Raw genomic sequence first — 19,848 nt, 5'->3', positions numbered from 1 at the left:
GGGGGGGGGGGGGGGGGGGGGGGGGGAGTCGAACCGGGGCCCGGGGGGGGTCGAACCGGAGCCCCAAATTCTCCATCCCCGGCCCCTCCGTGTCCCCTCCCGCCCCCTCACCCCTCAATTCCTTCCTCTCCCGCCACGATATGGGGTTTTTTGTGGTTTTTTGTGTTTTTTTTTTTTTATTCAGAACAACCCAAAAACCCCAAAACGTACATTCATGAATATTTTTTTTTTTTTTCTTTCACCTGAGGAATAAAACCGTCGCGTCGAGCGGCAGCGACTCCCCTCAGGGCAGGTGGGGGGGGTGGGATGACCCTGAGGCAAAGCTGGAGGGGGATGGACTGGTGGGAAAAGAGCTTTAATACCATTATTTTTTATTTTTTTTCCCCTTATTTTTAATTTATACAATAAAAAACCACCCGGTCGGCAGAAGATTCCCTGACTGAGGCGCTGGGAGAGAGCGCGGAAGCGAGAGGTGATGGCGGTTGAGTGAAGGGGGGGGGGCCCCAAAAATCAGCTCATCATCCCCCCCCCCGGGCTCCCCCAGCAAGACGAGGCACAAAAAAGGTGAGAATTTGCCCCAAAAAGAGCCGTGGGAGAGGTGAGGGGCGTTTCTTTGGCGAAGCATGAGGGGAGCCCCGTGTCCTGGTTGGGGGGGGGCCATAGCGCTGCCACCCCCACAATATTTTATGCTGAAAAAAAAAAAGCGAAAAAAGGCAAAAATGGCAAAAAAACCGGCGCGGTTGCGGTCGCCGCGAAGGCACTTGGAGGGCTGGGGGGTGGGCTCAGGCGAACATGGTGAACTGAAGCCACTGCGGGAGGAGGAGGAGGGTGTGAGGAAGGTCTGGGGGCGTCGGGGGGGTCCCGGCCCCTCGCAGCGCCCCCCCAGGTACCTGGAGCAAGTCAAAGGTGACGACGCCGTCCTGGTCCACGTCCATGGCTTGGAAAAACCCTGCCGGGAGGGACAAGGGGGCGTTGGAAAATGAAAGATTTCAGGGGAAAAGTTGGGAAAATTAGGAAGATTTAAGGGGAAAATTAGAGAAAATTAAGGATTTCAGGGGAAAAGTTGGGAAAGTGAGGAAGATTTAAGAGGAAAATTAGAAAAAATGAAAGATTTCAGGGGAAAAGTTGGGAAAATGAAGAAGATTTAAGGGGAAAATTAGAGAAAATTAAGGATTTCAGGGGAAAAGTTGGGAAAGTGAGGAAGATTTAAGGGGAAAATTAGAAAAAATGAAAGATTTCAGGGGAAAAGTTGGGAAAATGAAGAAGATTTAAGGGGAAAATTAGAAAAAATGAAAGATTTCAGGGGAAAAGTTGGGAAAATGAAGAAGATTTAAGGGGAAAATTAGAAAAATTGAAAGATTTCAGGGGAAAAGTTGGGAAAATGAGGAAGATTTAAGGGGAAAATTAGAAAAAAATGAAAGATTTCAGGGGAAAAGTTGGGAAAATGAGGAAGATTTAAGGGGAAAATTAGAAAAAATGAAAGATTTCAGGGGAAAAGTTGGGAAAATGAGGAAGATTTAAGAGGAAAATTAGAAAAAATGAAAGATTTCAGGGGAAAAGTTGGGAAGATGAGGAAGATTTAAGGGGAAAATTGGGAAAAATTTAAGGGGGAAAAATTAAAAGTGAGGGAGGATTTCAGGGAGAAAGCTGGGAAAGTGTGGGAGGATTTAAGGGGAAAAAATCAGAAAAATGAGGAAGGATTTAAGGGGAAAAATGTAAACAATGAGCAAGGATTTAAGGGGAAAAATCAGAAAAATTATTTTAGGGTAAAAGTTGGGAAAATGCAGCAGGATTTTAGAGGAAAATTGGGAAAAAAGCAGGATTTTAGGAGAAAATTTTAAAAAAATGAGGAAGGATTTAAGTGGAAAAAAGTTGAGAAAACCCAGGAGGATTTTTTCTGTTAAAAACTGAAAAAAAACCCAGCAGGGTTTAAGGCAAAAAGTTGGAAAATTCACTTCTTTTTTCTGTTAAAAACAGCAAAAAGCCTGCAGGGTTTAAGGAGAAAAGTTGGAAAATGGGATTTAACACAAATATTTGGGTTTTTTTCCCCAACTTTTCCTTTTAAATCCTGCTGGATTTTTTTTTTTTTCCCACTTTTTCCATCTTTCCTTTCAACTCCTGTGGAGATTTTTCCACAGGATGGAAAAGTCGGGAAATATTTTCAATCTGCTTTTTTTTTTTTTTTTTTTTGTCCAATTTTCTGTGGTGGGATTGACCAAAATAGTGGTTTTTAGGGGTGAAAAAAAAAAAAAAAATCCCTCACGGAACATGGTCTCCAGGCGCACGAGGCAGCAGACGAAGTTGTCGAAGTCGATGGCCAGGTCGGGCTCGGCGTAGCGAGTGACGATCAGCTCGTGGAGCTTTTTGTTCAATTTATACCCTTTTTTAAGGAAAAAAAAAAAGTTAAAATGCCTGGAGACGGGTGGAAATTTGAGGGAATTGGTAAAAATTAATCAATTTTTAGGGTTGATTGCTGCGACGGGGTCGTACCCGCCGCTTCCAGCGCCATCCGCATCTCGTAGGCACTCATGCTCCCTGACTTATCCAAGTCAAATTTCCGGAAGATGGCCTGTGGAATAAAAAAAAACCAACAACAAAAAAAGCCAAAAAAATATAAAAATTGGGGTCACCCATGAGGAAAAAAAACAAACAACCCCCCCCCAGACCCACCAGGTAGTTGCGGATTCTGTTCCACAAGACGTTGAACTCCACCAGGCCCAGTTTCCCGTTGCCGTCTTTCTACGGAGTGAGGGGGGGTTAAGGAAAGTTTAGGGGGTTTTGGGGGGGTCGAGGGGGGTATAACCCCCTCCTAGAGCGAGGGGGGGGTCCCCAAACCCCCCCCTTCAATAATGGTGGAGGATACATCCATGAGGTTGACCATGCTGCGGCAGGACTCGGTGCTGAAGCCTTTGGTCCGGAGATCTTTGTCTGGAAAAAAAAAAAAAAAAAAAAAAATTAAAAATTGGGGGGAGGGGGGTGTGTGGTTAATTAATGAATTAATTGATCTAAAATGTTAATTTTTTGGCAGAAAATCCCCGCCCGGAGGCTCACGTTTGCCGATGATGCGGTTGAGGATGGTTTGAAGCTCCGTCACGCTGATCTCCATGTCCTGTGGGGAGAAAATGGGGGGGGTGTTGTTGTCACCCACCCACCGTGTGTCCCCCCCAGGGGGGGTTGTTGTTGTCACCCTCACCCCCACCCCAACCCCCTCTTACCGCCCCCGCCAGCTGCTTGAAGAGCTGCTTGAAGTTGTCGTCGATTTGACTTTCGGAGAGCACTTTCTGAGGGAAAAAACGGCAATTTTGGTAAAACAAAATCAACACCTCGACGCGTTACGGTGTCGTCCAACCCCCGGTTCACCTCATCCGGGAGCGTCGCTTGGATTTTGTCGTCCATTTCCCTGCGGAGACAACCAAGAGTTTGGGTCCTGGGAGAGGCTCCGACGGGGCGGGGAGGGGTTCGTTAGCGCTAACGAGGAGCCTCTTACTCACTCCGTGCCGGCTTTTTTCTCGGAGAAGACGCGGAGGACGAAGTCTCCCTCCTTGTTGGGCTCGAAGGTGGAAGGAACCACGATGTACTCGCCCGGGGGCAAGCGGAACCGCGTGCTCACCTCCCGCAGGTTGATGAACTGCTCGGAGCGGGCGCGCGAGGCGTTGGCCAGGAAGAAATCCCGCTTCAGGTGGACGCCCGATTTCCCCACGTGCTGATGGAACGGAGGGGTAAGAAAACAGACACACCCCCACACACGCCCCCCCAAAAAAATAAACACACACCCGCAAAAAACACCCTCTGGGTTGACCGGTTCACTGTTGTGGTGCGGTGATGGTTGTGTTGTCACCCCTACAGTGAGTAACGGTGACGTTATCGCCCCTACAGTGAGTAACGGTGACGTTGTCGCCCCTACAGTGAGTAACGGTGACGTTGTCGCCCCTACAGTGAGTAACGGTGACGTTGTCGCCCCTACAGTGAGTAACGGTGACGTTATCGCCCCTACAGTGAGTAACGGTGACGTTGTCGCCCCTACAGTGAGTAACGGTGACGTTGTCGCCCCTACAGTGAGTAACGGTGACGTTGTCGCCCCTACAGTGTGTAACGGTGACGTTGTCGCCCCTACAGTGAGTAACGGTGACGTTGTCACCCCTACAGTGAGTAACGGTGACGTTGTCACCCCTACAGTGAGTAACGGTGACGTTGTCGCCCCTACAGTGAGTAACGGTGACGTTGTCGCCCCTACAGTGAGTAACGGTGACGTTGTCGCCCCTACAGTGAGTAACGGTGACGTTGTCGCCCCTACAGTGAGTAACGGTGACGTTGTCGCCCCTACAGTGAGTAACGGTGACGTTGTCGCCCCTACAGTGAGTAACGGTGACGTTGTCGCCCCTACAGTGAGTAACGGTGACGTTGTCGCCCCTACAGTGAGTAACGGTGACGTTGTCGCCCCTACAGTGAGTAACGGTGACGTTGTCGCCCCTACAGTGAGTAACGGTGACGTTGTCGCCCCTACAGTGAGTAACGGTGACGTTGTCGCCCCTACAGTGAGTAACGGTGACGTTGTCACCCCTACAGTGAGTAACGGTGACGTTGTCACCCCTACAGTGAGTAACGGTGACGTTGTCGCCCCTACAGTGAGTAACGGTGATGTTGTCGCCCCTACAGTGCAGTAACGGTGACGTTGTCGCCACTACAGTGAGTAACGGTGACGTTGTCGCCACTACAGTAACGGTGACGTTATCGCCCCTACAGTGAGTAACGGTGACGTTATCACCACTACAACAGGGTAACAGTGACAGTATTGCCACTGCAGCGCAGTAACGGTGACACTACTACCACCACGACACAGGAACGGTGACATTTTCAACGCCGGGACATCGGACTCACCTCAGGAGGAACCTGTAGGGAGAGGAAAGGAGAGGTGAGAGTGCACAGCGGCACCGGGTGACGCCAGTTGACACCCATTGACACCGGGTGACGCCAGTTGACACCCATTGACACCGGGTGACGCCAGTTGACGCCCATTGACACCGGGTGACGCCAGTTGACGCCCATTGACACCGGGTGACGCCAGTTGACGCCCATTGACACCGGGTGACGCCAGTTGACGCCCATTGACACTGGGTGACATCGGGTGACACTGGGTGACACCAGTTGACGCCCATTGACACTGGGTGACACCAGTTGACGCCCATTGACACTGGGTGACACCAGTTGACGCCCATTGACACTGGGTGACACCAGTTGACGCCCATTGACACTGGGTGACATCGGGTGACACTGGGTGACAGCAGTTGACGCCCATTGACACCGGGTGACACCAGTTGACGCCCACTGACACTGGGTGACACCGGGTGACACTGGCTGACACCAGTTGACGTGACACCGGGTGACGCCGGGTGACACCGGGTGACGCCGTTACCTCGTAGACGGCGAATCCGATGGTCTCCATGTCCTTCCCGTAGCGGCGCTCGCGGCGCCGGTGCTTCTGCATCAGCGCCAGCAGGAAGCTACAGCCGGGCTCGCGCCGCCCACCCTCGTCCCCGTCATCATCCACCTCCTCCAGCTGGATCTTAAACTGCGGGTTGATCCAGAAAGTGGCTAAAAAAAAAAAAACCAAAAAACCCAAAAAAGGGTTAAATCGATATCAAACCCCGCGGGGTTTTTTTGCAGGGGAAACCGGGGTAGTTTACCGGGGTAGTTCCGACAGCCGCCGGCCGTGCTGCCGCGCCGCCACGTCCCGTCGTAGAGGCGAGTGTTCCACTTGCGGAATTTGTGGGATTGGAGAGCGTCCGGGGTGAGGTTACAGATCTCCAGGCGGGTGAATTCCCGTAGGAAATCCCGGAAGGACATCCTGGAGGAAATCCGAAGCACCAAAGTTTTGTTTCTTGGTGCAAATCAACCACCACAAAAAAAACAAAAAAAAAAAAAAAAGTTTTTTTAAAATTCTTTTCGCTTACCAAAATTCCCCGTCCTCCATTTTCACCATCAGCTGCTGCCTCAGCGCCGGCTCCACCATGTTCCACTCGGATGAGCTGCGGGTGGCAAAACCGTTAATCACCTTCGTTAATGAACGCTAACCAGTCGTTAATTAACGCTAACGAAGCCTCAGCGTCCTCACTTATCACTCCAGGGTCCCGTCCACTCCACTTCTCCCCAGGGGTTGCGCATCCGGATCAGGCCCAGGGATTGCCCTCGGTAGCTGATCTACGAATGGGCACCGTCAAGAGCTGGTGACCCAAAAAGGGCCGTTTTCACCCCAAAACGGTGCCCATTTCTCACCTGCTTGGCTCCCGTCACCGAGTAGGCGTGTCCCTTCACCAGCTTCTTGAAGGTCACCGCCTCCATGTCGAAGGCGCTCGTTATCTACGAAGAAACGAGACCGGCGGCCGCGTTAACGGTCAAGAAGCCCAAAATTTCGGGTTTTTAACCCCAAAAAAACCCAATGTTTCTCACGTCGATGGAGCAGCCGAGCAGGGACCCACGCTCCAGCGCCTTGAGGATGATCTGGTAGAGGTCGGCGGGGGGCTTACGCAGGTCGTACCACTCCGTCACGCCGCCGGTGAAATCCTCGAAGCCCTCCGAGGTGCTGCCGCCCGACAGCGCCTCGTAACACCCGTTCACCCTGCGTGGCGGGAGGAAAAAAAAAAAAACAAAACCAAACCGGTTTGGAGGAGTTTTACCCCAAAATGAAAAGGGCGAGGGCAGGTGGGGAAGGCGTACTTGGCGTAGGCTTTCTCCAGCAAGGCGCTCCAGAACTCGGTGCCCTCGGCGGAGTGCACGAAGAGCAGTTTGCCATCTTTGGTGGGCAAGTAGTCGTCTACCACCACGTCCAGCCACTCGCCAAATTGCCAGATCTGGGGGGAAAAAGAAAAAAAGGAGGAGGAGGTGAGGCTGAAAAGTCTTCCTTTTTATTCAGGGAGAGGCGTTTTGGGGAGAAAACAGACAGTTTTGGAGGGTTTTACGAGAGGGGGCGGTGGTGAGGGAAATGGCGGCGGGACCAGCGCGGTATCGCCTGGGTGGGAGGGGAACCTGGTGATTGGTTTGGTGTGGAAAATGTCTGATTTGTCACCAAAATGGTGGGGGGAGACACCCCTGAAATGGCGGAGGAGGGCCCCAAGATGGCGGAGGAACCTCTCAAAATGGTGGCAGATCCCCAAGATGGCGGAGGAAGGGCCCCAAGATGGCGGAGGAAGGGCCCCAAGATGGCGGAGGAAGGGCCCCAAGATGGCGGAGGAAGGGCCCCAAGATGGCGGAGGAAGGGCCCCAAAATGGCGGAGGAAGGGCCCCAAAATGGCGGAGGAAGGGCCCCAAAATGGCGGAGGAAGGGCCCCAAAATGGCGGAGGAAGGGCCCCAAAATGGCGGAGGAAGGGCCCCAAGATGGCGGAGGAAGGGCCCCAAGATGGCGGAGGAAGGGCCCCAAGATGGCGGAGGAAGGGCCCCAAGATGGCGGAGGAAGGGCCCCAAGATGGCGGAGGAAGGGCCCCAAGATGGCGGAGGAAGGGCCCCAAGATGGCGGAGGAAGGGCCCCAAGATGGCGGAGGAAGGGCCCCAAGATGGCGGAGGAAGGGCCCCAAGATGGCGGAGGAAGGGCCCCAAGATGGCGGAGGAAGGGCCCCAAGATGGTGGAGAAGGGCCCCAAGATGGCGGAGGAAGGGCCCCAAGATGGCGGAGGAAGGGCCCCAAGATGGCGGAGGAAGGGCCCCAAGATGGCGGAGGAAGGGCCCCAAAATGGCGGAGGAAGGGCCCCAAAATGGCGGAGGAAGGGCCCCAAAATGGTGGAGAAGGGCCCCAAAATGGTGGAGGAACCTCTCAAAATGGTGGAGAAGGGCCCCAAAATGGCGGAGGAAGGGCCCCAAGATGGAGGAGGAACCTCTCAAAATGGTGGCAGATCCCCAAGATGGCGTCGGGGAGCCCCGCCCCGCGCCGCTGGGGGCGCGGGCGCTCACCTGGAAGTGGAAGATGCCGGCGTAGCCGCGCTGGAAGCTCTGCCCGTGCGGCACCACGCGGTGCAGGAGCGTGTCGTTGAGCGTGAGGGACGCGATGGCCGCCAGCAGCCAGCAGTCACCTGCGGGCACGTTTTGGGGTGAAAAAGGCCATTTTCGGGCCGCTCAACACCCACCAATAGTTGGGTTTTTTTACACTATGCGGGTGTTAGGGTGAAGCCACAACCAGCTCCGCCGTGGCGACAGCCTTAATTTTTTTTTTTTTTTCATCCATTTGGCAAAACCATCCTTCAAAAATCTCCCAATTTGAGGCAAAAAAAAAAAAAAAAAAATCCAAAATCTGGAAAAGTGACAACAAAAAATCAGAAAAAGGGAAAATAATTTAAAAAAAAAAAAAAAAAAGTGATTTGGTGCTTCTTACCCAGCGCTCCCTGGCAGATGTCGGTGCGCGTGGCCCCGTCTACGATGAACTGCGGGCGCGGACACAGCTCCTGCGGGGAAACCCCCCCAAAATGGACCAAAATGGTTAAAATTTAGAAACTCTTAACCAGAATTGACCAAAATTGTGAAAACTTTGGAAACGCTCAACTGAAATTGAGCAAAATCGTTTAACTTTGGAAACACTCGGCCAAAATGGAGCAAAACGGTTGAAATTTGGAAACGCTCAACCAAAATTGGCCAAAATGGTTAAAATTTGGAAATGCTCAACCAAAATTGATAAAATTTGGAAATGCTCAACCAAAATTTATAAAATTTGGAAATGCTCAACCAAAATTGACCAAAATTGTTAAAAATTGGAAATGCTCAACCAAAATTGGCCAAAATTATTAAAATTGGAAACGCTCAACCAAAATTGACCAAAATTGTTAAAAATTTGGATATGCTCAAGCAAAATTGTTAAATTTGGAAACATTCGACCAAAACTGACCAAAACTATTAAAATTTGGAAACGCTCAACCAAAATTTACCAAAATTATTAAAAATTTGGAAACACTCAACCAAAACTGTTACATTTGGAAACACTCAACCAAAATTATTAAAATTTGGAAACGCTCAACCAAAATGGACCCAAATTGTTAAAAATTGGAAACGCTCAACCAAAATTGACCAAAATTGTTAAAAATTTGGATATGCTCAAGCAAAATTGTTAAATTTGGAAACATTTGACCAAAACTGACCAAAACTGTTAAAATTTGGAAACGCTCAACCAAAATTTACCAAAATTGTTAAAAATTTGGAAACACTCAACCAAAATTGTTAAATTTGGAAACACTCAACCAAAACTGTTAAATTTGGAAACACTCAACCAAAATTATTAAAATTTGGAAACGCTCAACCAAAATTGACCAAAACGTTTAAAATTTGGAAATGTTCTACCAAAATTGTTATAAAATTTGGAAACACTCAACCAAAACTGTTAAATTTGGAAACACTCAACCAAAATTATTAAAATTTGAAAACGCTCAACCAAAACGGACCCAAATTGTTAAAACTTGGATTAACTGGTGGTTTTTTCCCAGCTCCGCGCCGGCGGGCGGACCGGGCCGCGCTCCTGCCGCCACGGTGGCGCCAAGCCAAGGGTCGGCCCACCCGACCGCGGAGAAAGGGGAGGCGCCCCGGTTCGTTAGCGCGGGGTCGTTACGGCCTCGTGGCTCACCGTCGGCCTCTTCCATTGGACGCCGTGAGTTTTGGCGGTGCCGGGGCCCAGGTCGCGGAAGCCGAGGGAGGCGGGGCCTGGCGGGAAGGCGGGGTCACGGAAGAGCTTGCCGGAGCGGTGACATTCCTCGGCCAGGAGCCCGTAGTCCTGGCCCAGGTAGCGCAGCGCCTGCTCGTGCCGCCCCGCCCCCAGCGCCTTGGCCCGCTCCCGCTGGACCTGGGCCGAGACGCCGGTGCAGAACACGGGCACCACGGGCCGCTCCGCCATCCTGCGCGGCGGGAGCGGGCTCAGGGGACGGCCGGGAGACGCGCCCTTCCCGCCTCCTTTCCCCACTTCCCGCCTTTTCCCGCCTCATTTCCCGCCTCCTTTCCCCATTTCCCGCCTCCTTTCCCCATTTCCCGCCTCCTTTCCCCATTTCCCGCCTCCTTTCCCCATTTCCCGCCTCCTTTCCCCATTTCCCGCCTCCTTTCCCGCCTCCTTTCCCCATTTCCCGCCTCATTTCCTGCCTCCTTTCCCCATTTCCTGCCTCTTTTTCCCATTTCCCGCCTTTTCCCGCCTCATTTCCCGCCTCCTTTCCCCATTTCCCGCCTCCTTTCCCCATTTCCCGCCTCCTTTCCCCATTTCCCGCCTCCTTTCCCCATTTCCCGCCTCCTTTCCCGCCTCCTTTCCCCATTTCCCGCCTCATTTCCTGCCTCCTTTCCCCATTTCCTGCCTCTTTTTCCCACTTCCCGCCTTTTCCCGCCTCATTTCCCGCCTCCTTTCCCCATTTCCCGCCTCCTTTCCCCATTTCCCGCCTCCTTTCCCGCCTCATTTCCCCCTCATGTCCCGCCTCGCTTCCTCCATTTTCCCACCTTGTCCCACTTCATTTCCCGCCTCATTTCCCACTTTTTCCCACCCTTTCACCCCTCATTTCTTGCCTTTTCCCCCATTTCCCCCTAATTTCCCCCCTCATTTCCCGCATTCTCCCACCTCGTGTCCCACTTCATTTCCCGCCTCATTTCCCGCCATTTCCCACCTCATTTCCCACCTCATTTCCCGCTTCGTTTCTGGCATTTTCCCACCTCATTTCTCGCCTCATGTCCCACCTTGTTCCACTTCATTTCCCGCCCCATTTTCCGCCCCATTTCCCCCTCATTTCCCGCCTTTTCCCGCCTCATTTCCCGCCTCATTTCCCGCCATTTCCCGCCTCATTTCCCGCCTTTTCCCGCCTCTTCCCGCCTCATTTCCCCCATTTCCCGCCTTTTCCCGCCTCATTTCCCGCCTTTTCCCGCCTCTTCCCGCCTCATTTCCCCCATTTCCCGCCTTTTCCCGCCTCATTTCCCGCCATTTCCCGCCCGCCCTTGCTCTCCCTCAGGCCAAGCACCAGCCCTGAGCACCTCGTGCCCCGCCCTAATTAACCCCCTAACGAGCTCCCTCGGAGGCGCCTCTCGTTAGCAGGGCACTAACGAGGAGCAACTACTGCCGGCTCCTTTGGGGGGGGGGGCTGTTCAGTCGGGCATTTTGGGGGGGATTTGGGCAGTTTTGAAGGGGAATCGGGAAGATTTTGGGGAGGATTTGGGGGATTTTGGGTCTCCCCACAGCGAACAGCTTGAGAGAAAAACGACATTTTTGACCCCAAAATAACCCCCGAGTTGAGCGTTATTAAACGCAAGCGCCAATTATAATCCCGCAGAGATCGTAATTTAGGGGGGGAAAATGCTAAAAACCACCATAATTCCCCCAAATTTGGGGGTCCGCGCGGGGTTGGGGGCAATCGGGGTGATTTTGGTGCAGCGAGCGCGTCGCTGTTTTGGGGTGAAAAAAGTGAATTAAGGGAGTGGGAAAGCCCTCCCCCTGCCAGCAGCTGTTGGGTGCCTGTAACCCGAGCGGGCCCAAAATATTTGGGTTTAACCTCGAAATGGCCCCGTCGGTAATTTAAAAAAAAACCAAACAACCCAAAAAAAAGGTGATTACGGAATGAGGCAACCCCAAACCTTGACGAAATGAGGGGAAACAGCCCCAAAAACAGGTTCTGCCAGTTGCAGCGTGTGTCAGAGCCGCTCCCTGCCAGCGCAGCCCCGAGCGCCGCTCCCGGGCCCGTGTTCAACCCCTCAAGGCCTTAATTAAGCACTGAGGCGCTTAATTAAGCATTGGGGGAGATTAATTAAGCACCGGGGAGCTGAATTAAGCGTTAATTAGAGGCACTAAGGGAGCGGCGGGAAGGTGACGGGTGTTGGCAGCATGACAACCCCCCCAAAACGTGGGGGTTTGTCACCCTAAAGCCCCCCCCCAGAGCCCTGGGAGAGGGGATCAGGGACACCCTAAAATGGAGGATTCTGCCCCAAAAAAGCCCAAATTATCCCCAAAATGAGGGTTGGGAGATGAGGGGAGTCTCTAACCTACCCCCCCCCTCCCAGAGCAGTGGTTTTGGGGTACAATCGAGGCCTAACTCGCAGTTTAACAACTCTGCTCCCCCCACCCCGTTAACGAGCTTCTCGTTAACGAGTTTCCTCATTAACGAGTTTCCTCATTAACGAGCTTCTCGTTAACGAGTTTCCCCGTTAACAAGTCCCCCCCCTTACACGCTTTCACCCCCAGGGGCCCCCCCTTCCTATTTCCCTGCACCCCCTAAAAGCCAACAGGAGCCATTTGTACCCCCCTTCCCCCCCCCAATACACATTTTTTTGGGGAAATTGGACAGAAATCGCCTTTTTTTACCCCGTTTTCAGGAGGTCAGAGGGTACCCAGCGCCCTGGCAGGTGTCGTTTGGGGTGAAGGCTCGGCCCGGTGGCACCTCAGCGGCCGCTTCCCCTCCCGTCGTTCTGGTGGGGGGGGGGGGGAAAAAAAAAAAAAAAAAAAAAAAAACGGAAAAATGAGCAAAAAAAGCAGCAAAACATTTTGAACAAAAACATGAAAAAACCCACAATCCCCCATTTCCTCGCCCTCCACCCTGAGGTTGCTTTAAACCCCCCAAAAAACTATTTTTTGGTTAAAAAATTCAGTTGTGGGGTGGAGGAGCCCCCCCCCCCGCCCTCAAGCTCCCAACCCCTTCGCGTTTTAAAAAAAAAAAAAAAGGAGAAAAATGGTTCCAAAGGCTCTTTTTTTGCCCATTTTCCCCGTTTTTCACCCCGATCCGGCAGCGCGGGGAGTTGTATAAGCGCCGGCGGGTGTAAAGTTGAGGGGAAGGGAAGCGCCTCCCGCCCTGTCACCTCGCGGGGGGGGGGGACACACGGGGACGTACCTCGCTGCGGGGGGGGGCCGCTCCTAAACTCGCTGCTTTTGGGGAAAATAAGAAAAAAAAATAATAAATTAGAGATATCGAATCTTCCTTAAGCAGGAAGGAGAGGCCGGGTGGACCCCCCCCCCCTCCCTCCCCGCCTCCACTGAGACTCCTCCCTGCGCTGCTCCTCCCCCAGGGGCTGGCGGGAGGGGAAATGGGGTGAAAAACGGCGATTTTGGGGGTGATGAGGACCCCGGGGGGGGGTTTTGGGGCCGTTTCGGGGAGTTTTGGGGCCGTCGCTTCCCTGCGGCTGCGGGTTTTTGGCCGCGTTGCGACGGGCGCTGGCGGCCGCAGGGGAAATGCTGCGGCGGGCTGGGCGGTGCCGCGCGGCACACGCGTGTGCGGGGGGCTGGACACGCGTGTGAAGAGTTGGGACATGTGAGGACACGTGTGTGGAGGGAGGACATGCGTGGGATGTGTGTGTGCAGAGGGACATGCATGTGACATGCATGTGTGGAGCTGGGACATGTGGGGACACGTGTGTGGAGGGAGGACATGCGTGTGCAGAGCTGGGAGATGTGTGTGACGTGTGTGCAGAGGGACATGCATGTGTGGACACGTGTGTGGAGCTGGGACACGTGGGGACACGTGTGTGCAGAGCTGGGAGATGTGTGGGACGTGTGTGTGCAGAGGGACATGCATGTGACATGCATGTGTGGACACGTGTGTGGAGCTGGGACATGTGGGGACACGTGTGTGGAGTGAGGACACGGGTGGGACATGTGTGCAGAGCTGGGAGATGTGTGGGACATGCGTGTGCAGAGTTGGACACACAGGGGACGTGTGTGTGTGGAGATGGGACATGTGGGAACGCGTGTGTGCAGAGAGGGAATGTGGGGACATGTGTGTGCAGAGGGACATGCATGTGACATGCATGTGTGGACACGTGTGTGGAGTGAGGACATGCGTGGGACACGTGCAGAGCTGGGAGATGTGTGGGACATGCGTGTGCAGAGAGTTTGACACACATGGGACATGTGTGTGGAGCTGGGACATGTGAGGACACGTGTGGAGCTGGGAGATGTGTGGGACGTGTGTGCAGAGAGAAAACATATGGGGACATGTGTGTGCAGTGATGGACATGCATGGGACATGCGTGTGCAGATGAGACATACATGTGTGGAGGGTTGAACATGCAAGGGAGACATGTGTGCAGAGAGGGGACATGTGGGGACACGTGTGTGTAGAGGGGACATGTGAGAATACGTGTGTGTGGAGTGGGGACATGTGCAGAGATGCACATGCATGGGACATGTGTGCACAGAGATGGGGCATATCAGGACACGCATGTGCAAAGACGGGACATGTGGGGACATGCGTGTGGAAAAATGGACACCCATGTGCATGCAACCAGGGCACATGTAGAATGTGTGTAGAAATATGGGACACACATGTACCACATGTGTAGAGGAATGGGACACATGTGCAGGGGCAAAACACCCATGTAACATGTGTGCAGAGGGCTGGCACATGCATGTGCAGAAGACAGACACACATGTGCAGGGCCAGGACACACATGTAACATACATGCAGAGGGCTGGGACACATGTGCAGATGGCAGGGACACACATAACATGTGCAGAAGACAGACACACATGTGCAGGGCCAGGACACACAAAACACATGTGCAGAGGGCTGGGACATGCATGTGCAGGGTCAACACATGTAACACACACGTGCAGAAGACTGAGACACACATGTCCAGGACAAGGACACACATGTAACATGTGCAGGGCCAGGACATGCATGTGCAGGGTCAACACATGTAAGATACATGTGCACATGGCTGAGACACATGTGCAGGGCCAGAACACACGTAACACACATGTGCAGAGGGCTGGGACATGCATGTGCAGGATCAACACATGTAACATACATGTGCAGGGCTAGAACACACACGTGCAGAAGACTGAGACACACATGTCCAGGGCCAGGACACATGTACAAAATCAACACATGTAACATACATGTGCAGGGCTAGAACACACATGTGCAGAAGACTGAGACACACATGTCCAAGGCCAGGACACATGTACAACACACATGTGCAGAATCAACACATGTAACATACATGTGCAGATGGCTGGGACATGTGTAACACGTGTAACACGCGTGTGGCTGCCCCCAGGGCCGGGTCCCTCCACCCTCACGCCTGAGCTCTGGGGAGACAGAAACAGCCCCAAGTTGGGGGGTGCAGCCCCCCCCCCCCCATTTTTATACATTTTTTTTTTCTCCCTACAAACCCCAAAATAGTCATTTTTTAACATTTCGATTTTGCCCGTTTTCGCTTTGTTTTGTGTGGAAACGGGGAGACGGGGGGGTGCTGGGGGGGCCCTCAGGGTCACCCCCTTCCCCCAACCTTCAGCCTCAGCACAGAGAGCTAAAAGTTTTGGGGCTAAAAGTGGGAAAAAATATAAAAATACGCTATTCTGGGTAATTTTTTTTAAATAAGGAGGGAATGGGCCAAAATTCACCAAAAATGACTATTTTGTGCTGTAGAAAAAAGGGGTTCAGCTGCCCCGTGAGCGACGGTGGATTTTGAGTTAAAAAACACCAATTTCAGCTTTGTGAGTGACTGAAGGAAAAAAAAAAAAAAAAAAAAAGCGCTGAGGGCCCAGGCCCGGTTTTTGGGGTGAATTCAGCGGGTTTTGGCACACTCGGGGCGCAGGATGAAGCTGGAGGCGGCGGCGTCCTCCTCCTCCTCAGGGGGGGGCCGGGAGGGGCCCGGCTGGGGCGGGGGGGGCCGCTCCCGCCCCCACGCCCAGTGCCAGGGCTCGGCCGCCATCACCTGCCGTTTGGGGCAAAAAAGGGCGGTTTTGGGATTTTCACACACACACACACACACACTCCTCCCCCCCCCCTCGGCATTTTGGGGGGGGGGGGGGGGGCGCTTCAAGACGTGCTGTATTTTTGGGGCTAAACCTTCTCGTTTTGGGGATGAATAATAAAAAAAAAACATTTGGAGGTGCAAAAAAAATAAAATTTTGGAAAAAAAAAAATTTTGGGAAAAAGACAAAAAATTTGAGGGGAAAAAAAAAACCAAAATTTTGGGGTGAAAAGAGCCAGTTGTTGTTAAATACGGGCACGAGTATCTGGCAGCAACTGACAACAGGAGGGTGCGACCTGCCTGACCCCCAACCCCTCGTTTTATTAATTATTTATATTAATTAAATATTTCATTACTAATTAAGGTTAATTAACCTTTCAAAAAGCCAATTTTCAGGAAAATCTGGCCATTTTGGGGCTAACACACCCCCACTGCTGGGTGTTCAATATGGGCAACTTGCCTGACCCCCCAAACCCCCTTTCCTTAATTATCATCAATATTTAAATTATTCATAAAATGCTTAATTACTAATTAAGGTTAATTAACCTTTCAAAAAGCCAATTTTCAGAAAACCCAACCATTTTGGGGGGCTGAAACCCCCTCATTGGTGGGTGTTACATACATTGCCTGACCCCCAAACCCTACTTTTATTAGTTAACATCAATATAATTAATATATAATTGCTCATTAAGATTAATTAGCCTTTAAAAAAGCCATTTTTAGGAAACCCAGCCATTTTGGGGGCTGAAACACCCCCACTGACAGGTTATAAATACAGGTGCTGCCTGCCTGACCCCCAAACCCCGCTTTTATTAATTGTTAATGATTTAAATATTGATAATCACTAATTAAGACTAATTAACCTTTCAGAAGCCAATTTTCACAAAACCCAACTATTTGGGGGCTGAAACACCCCCACTGACAGGTTATAAATACAGGTGCTGCCTGCCTGACCCCCAAACCCCGCTTTTATTAATTAAGTGTTAATGATTTAAATATTGATAACCACTAATTAAGCCTAATTAACCTTTCAGAAGGCAATTTTCACAAAACCCAGCCATTTGGGGGCTGAAACACCCCCACTGGTGGGTGTTACATCCACTGCCTGCCCCCCAACCCCCCTTTTCCCCAATACTCAAATTACCAAGAACCCTTCTATTTAATTAACACTAATTAATTAACCCTCCCCAACCCCATTTCCCACCACCCCGCCCGTTTGCTCCCCCCCAAACCAGCAGCACCAAGCCCTCCCACCTCCCGCACCGGCCCCCCACGGGACTCTCCTGGGAATTGAGGGGGGACGCGGGGACAGGGGGACGGGGGGGATCCCTCCGGCGTGGTTTTTGGGGTGAAAAAGGGGGATTTTGGGGGCGCAGCACCCACCTCCTCGCAGCAGCGGCGGCTGACGGCCGCCCTGTAGCTCATACGGGCCCAGAGCCAGTCGCGGTGGCGAAGGAAACGGGGGACGAGGCGACGCCAGCGACGCCCCAAGGCCCAGGGCAGGAGCTGGTACTTGTGCTCCTCCTCATCCTCCTCCATGTCGCTCGCCAGGTACCTGCGGGGGGGGGGGGGGGGGGGGGGGGAAATGGGGTAAAACTCAACGATTTTGGGCAAATTTTACAACCAGAAGCGAACGTCAAGACCCTGAGCCGGCTGGCAGAGGGTTTAACCCCAGTTTGGGGAGCACCCTGCTCTGGGGGAGCATCATTAATGTGTCGTGTGTGGCCCCCCCCCCCCCCCACCCCGTGCTGCTTCATTATCAAGCAGCTTAATTAATTCATTAATTAACGAGCAGCTTCATGAAGGGGTACGCACAGGGCAGCGAAGAGGTTGAGGGGGGTGTACTCGCTGGTGGGCAGCCCCGCGCGCTTGAAGTACGTCAGCGCCATCGCCAGCAGGTACTGGGGGGGGGGGAGAAAAAAAAAATCAATTTTTAGGCAAAAAAAAAAATCAATCCAGGCCTAAAATTATTGATTCTTTGCTTTAAAATTATTATTTTTTTTTCCTAAGGACTGACCTTATCGGAAACTCTGCAGCCGACGTCCATCAAGAGGAACTCCCGCACCACGTTGTCTTCTTGAAAAGTTCATGATGTAAAAAAATCACTTTTTTTAAACAAAAACTCCCAATTTTGGAGGTTTTTTTAAGAACAGGGTTTTTTTGGGGTTTTTCCAGGGTTTCGGGGGGGTTTCCTTACCCAGGAGGTTGAAGAAGGCCTCTCGCTCCGGGCGCTGCAGGTGGAGGCTCCGGGGGATGCTGGTGGAGGCGGGGGGCTGCTCGCTGACCCCCCCAATCTGGGAGCTGTTCTGGGGGGGCTCCTGGTGGCCCGGGGGGGCTGGTGAAGGCCGGGGCTTCATGGGGGGGGGAACGGGCTGAAGTCCCCCCAAAACCAGAGCCAGGGTTTAATGCCCCAAAAAGCTCTGAGGGTCCGCAAAAAGCCCAAGACCCCCCCCACAAAAAAACCCAGACTGTTTTAGCCCCCCCAAAGGCCCAAACCCCCCCAAACCAGACCAGCCACTAACACCCCAAAAGGCTCCAGACCCCCCCAAAATCAGACTAAACTTTCTAACCCCCCAAAATCTCCAAGATCTCCCCAAAATAGACCAGCCCTTTAACCCCCAAAAGGCCCAAGACCCCCCAAAACCCCCCCCAAACCAGCCCAGCCCTTTAACCCCCAAAAAGCTCCAAGATTGCCCCAAAACCGACCAGTTCTTGACCCCCCAAAAGGCCCCAAACCCCCTAAAATCAGACCAGCCACCCTCAACCCCCCAAAAAAACAGACCAAAGACCCCCCCAAAAATCAGATCAATCCTTTAACCCCCCCAAAAGCTTCAAGGTGCTCCCAAAAACCAGACCAGCCACCCCCAGTCCCCCCCCAAAAACATCCGAGCCCCCCAAAACCTGATAAAACCTTTAACCCCCAAATCAGATCAACCCTGTAACCCTGCAACCCCCCCCAAAACACCAAGCGGCCCTTTAACACCCCAAAAATGCCCCAAACACCCCCAAAACTCGATCAATACAAACACTCCGAGTCCCCCGAAACAGACCAACCACTCAAAAAAAAAAACCCCACAACCCCCCCCAAAATCCCCAAAACCTTCCAAAAGCTCCAAATCCCCCCCCAACCCCCCAACGAAGCCTTCAAACACCCCAAATTTCTCCAAAAAGCTCCAAATCCCCCCCAAACCAGACCCCCTCATTCCATGCAAACGACACTAAAGCAAAATCCTGATCGGCACCTCACCCCCCTCAAAAAATGTCATTTCTAAAGGGCGCGTTTTACCCAAAAGCCACTTTTTTTTTGCAGCAGGTTGGAGCATGGGGCACTGCTGGTTTTACCCACTTTGTCCCCAGTCGAGGCAGGGTCGTTAATAAATATTAAATATCTTTAAGATAACAAATATCTTAATAGATATCAAGACAAAACCCACCATTTTAAGGCACTGGATCCCTTTTCAGCCACTTCCAGGCTCTTCAGACTGCAAAAATTTAGGTTTTTAGGTTTTTTTTTTTTCTTAAATCAGGAGCAATTATAGATGAGGTGAAAATATAAATTAGCAGCTCTGGGCTTTTTGCAGAATAACGAGAGCTTCGTCCTCAGGGAAGCCTCAGGTTGGGAAACAACTGCACTGACCCACTTTTTTTCCACCTATTGGCTGTTTTAATTCGTTTTAGGAAAAAAAAAAGTATATATTAAGACAAAGAACACTCCTCACATCTCAATAAACTCAGGTTTAACTTATTTTTACTCCCCTACACCACAGGAAAGGTGCAGAAATTCCCTTTCCCAGCCCTAAAACAAGGTGAAATGATGCTGGCTGGTTTCCCAGGAAGAAAAAAAGACAAAATTTTCTTTTTAATGTCTATTTTCCTTAAATTAATGTTTTCTGGAAGGATTTAGGGTGCTCAATTTCAGCACGCCAAGCCCTGGTGATCTCAACCAACCTCCGTTTAAAGCAGCATCTCAACGTGCTGCTCGCACCTCTGCTTCCTCACTCCCTTCTATTTATCAATTTCGGGTTTTTTTTCCCCAATATTTCATTCTTTTTCTGCATTATTTCAGTGGCCACATGAGGAGAGCGTTTGAGCGCTGCCTGCTCGGGACCGGGAGGAGGAAGGGACACAAAGATCAGCCATCCAGTATCAAAAAAGCCCTGAAACACC

At 51.9% G+C, this 19,848-nt stretch overlaps 2 protein-coding genes across 2 annotated transcripts; both read right to left on the bottom strand.

The window, feature by feature from the left end:
* Nucleotides 1–110: 110 nt before the first annotated feature.
* CAPN1 (calpain 1) lies at nucleotides 111–12,936 on the bottom strand. Its single transcript, XM_074930244.1, has 23 exons — nucleotides 12,816–12,936; nucleotides 12,293–12,396; nucleotides 9,596–9,863; nucleotides 8,360–8,429; nucleotides 7,942–8,060; nucleotides 6,715–6,848; nucleotides 6,448–6,616; nucleotides 6,274–6,357; nucleotides 6,113–6,198; nucleotides 5,952–6,026; nucleotides 5,685–5,845; nucleotides 5,414–5,592; nucleotides 4,879–4,890; nucleotides 3,492–3,703; nucleotides 3,361–3,400; nucleotides 3,216–3,281; nucleotides 3,052–3,109; nucleotides 2,864–2,928; nucleotides 2,671–2,739; nucleotides 2,491–2,569; nucleotides 2,264–2,380; nucleotides 891–949; nucleotides 111–809 (listed from the first exon to the last, which is right to left on the bottom strand). The coding sequence occupies exons 3-23, from the start codon at nucleotides 9,860–9,862 to the stop codon at nucleotides 783–785; spliced, it is 2,148 nt and encodes a 715-aa protein (XP_074786345.1). The 5' UTR covers nucleotide 9,863; nucleotides 12,293–12,396; nucleotides 12,816–12,936; the 3' UTR covers nucleotides 111–782.
* Nucleotides 12,937–15,411: 2,475 nt separating this feature from the next.
* SPDYC (speedy/RINGO cell cycle regulator family member C) lies at nucleotides 15,412–18,038 on the bottom strand. Its single transcript, XM_074930217.1, has 5 exons — nucleotides 17,879–18,038; nucleotides 17,699–17,757; nucleotides 17,497–17,582; nucleotides 17,065–17,236; nucleotides 15,412–15,642 (listed from the first exon to the last, which is right to left on the bottom strand). The coding sequence occupies exons 1-5, from the start codon at nucleotides 18,036–18,038 to the stop codon at nucleotides 15,493–15,495; spliced, it is 627 nt and encodes a 208-aa protein (XP_074786318.1). The 3' UTR covers nucleotides 15,412–15,492.
* Nucleotides 18,039–19,848: the final 1,810 nt, after the last annotated feature.

The sequence above is a fragment of the Athene noctua genome, chromosome 32 (genome assembly GCF_965140245.1).
Source record: "Athene noctua chromosome 32, bAthNoc1.hap1.1, whole genome shotgun sequence".
Taxonomy (NCBI): Eukaryota; Metazoa; Chordata; class Aves; order Strigiformes; family Strigidae; genus Athene; species Athene noctua.
The sequence above is the reverse complement of the archived record's forward strand: the minus strand, read 5'-3'. Positions and strand labels throughout refer to the sequence as shown.

Coding starts and splice junctions, on each gene's coding strand:
- CAPN1 (XM_074930244.1), bottom strand. CDS start 9,862: ATGGCGGAGCGGCCCGTGGTGCCCGTGTTCTGCACCGGCGTCTCGGCC. Junction 6,027..6,112: donor ACGGGACCCTGGAGTGATAA/GTGAGGACGCTG, acceptor TGCCACCCGCAG/CTCATCCGAGTGGAACATGG. Junction 2,740..2,863: donor GCATGGTCAACCTCATGGAT/GTATCCTCCACC, acceptor CTCACTCCGTAG/AAAGACGGCAACGGGAAACT.
- SPDYC (XM_074930217.1), bottom strand. CDS start 18,038: ATGAAGCCCCGGCCTTCACCAGCCCCCCCGGGCCACCAGGAGCCCCCC. Junction 17,583..17,698: donor GCTGCAGAGTTTCCGATAAG/GTCAGTCCTTAG, acceptor CCCCCCCCCCAG/TACCTGCTGGCGATGGCGCT. Junction 17,237..17,496: donor CTCAACCTCTTCGCTGCCCT/GTGCGTACCCCT, acceptor CCCCCCCCGCAG/GTACCTGGCGAGCGACATGG.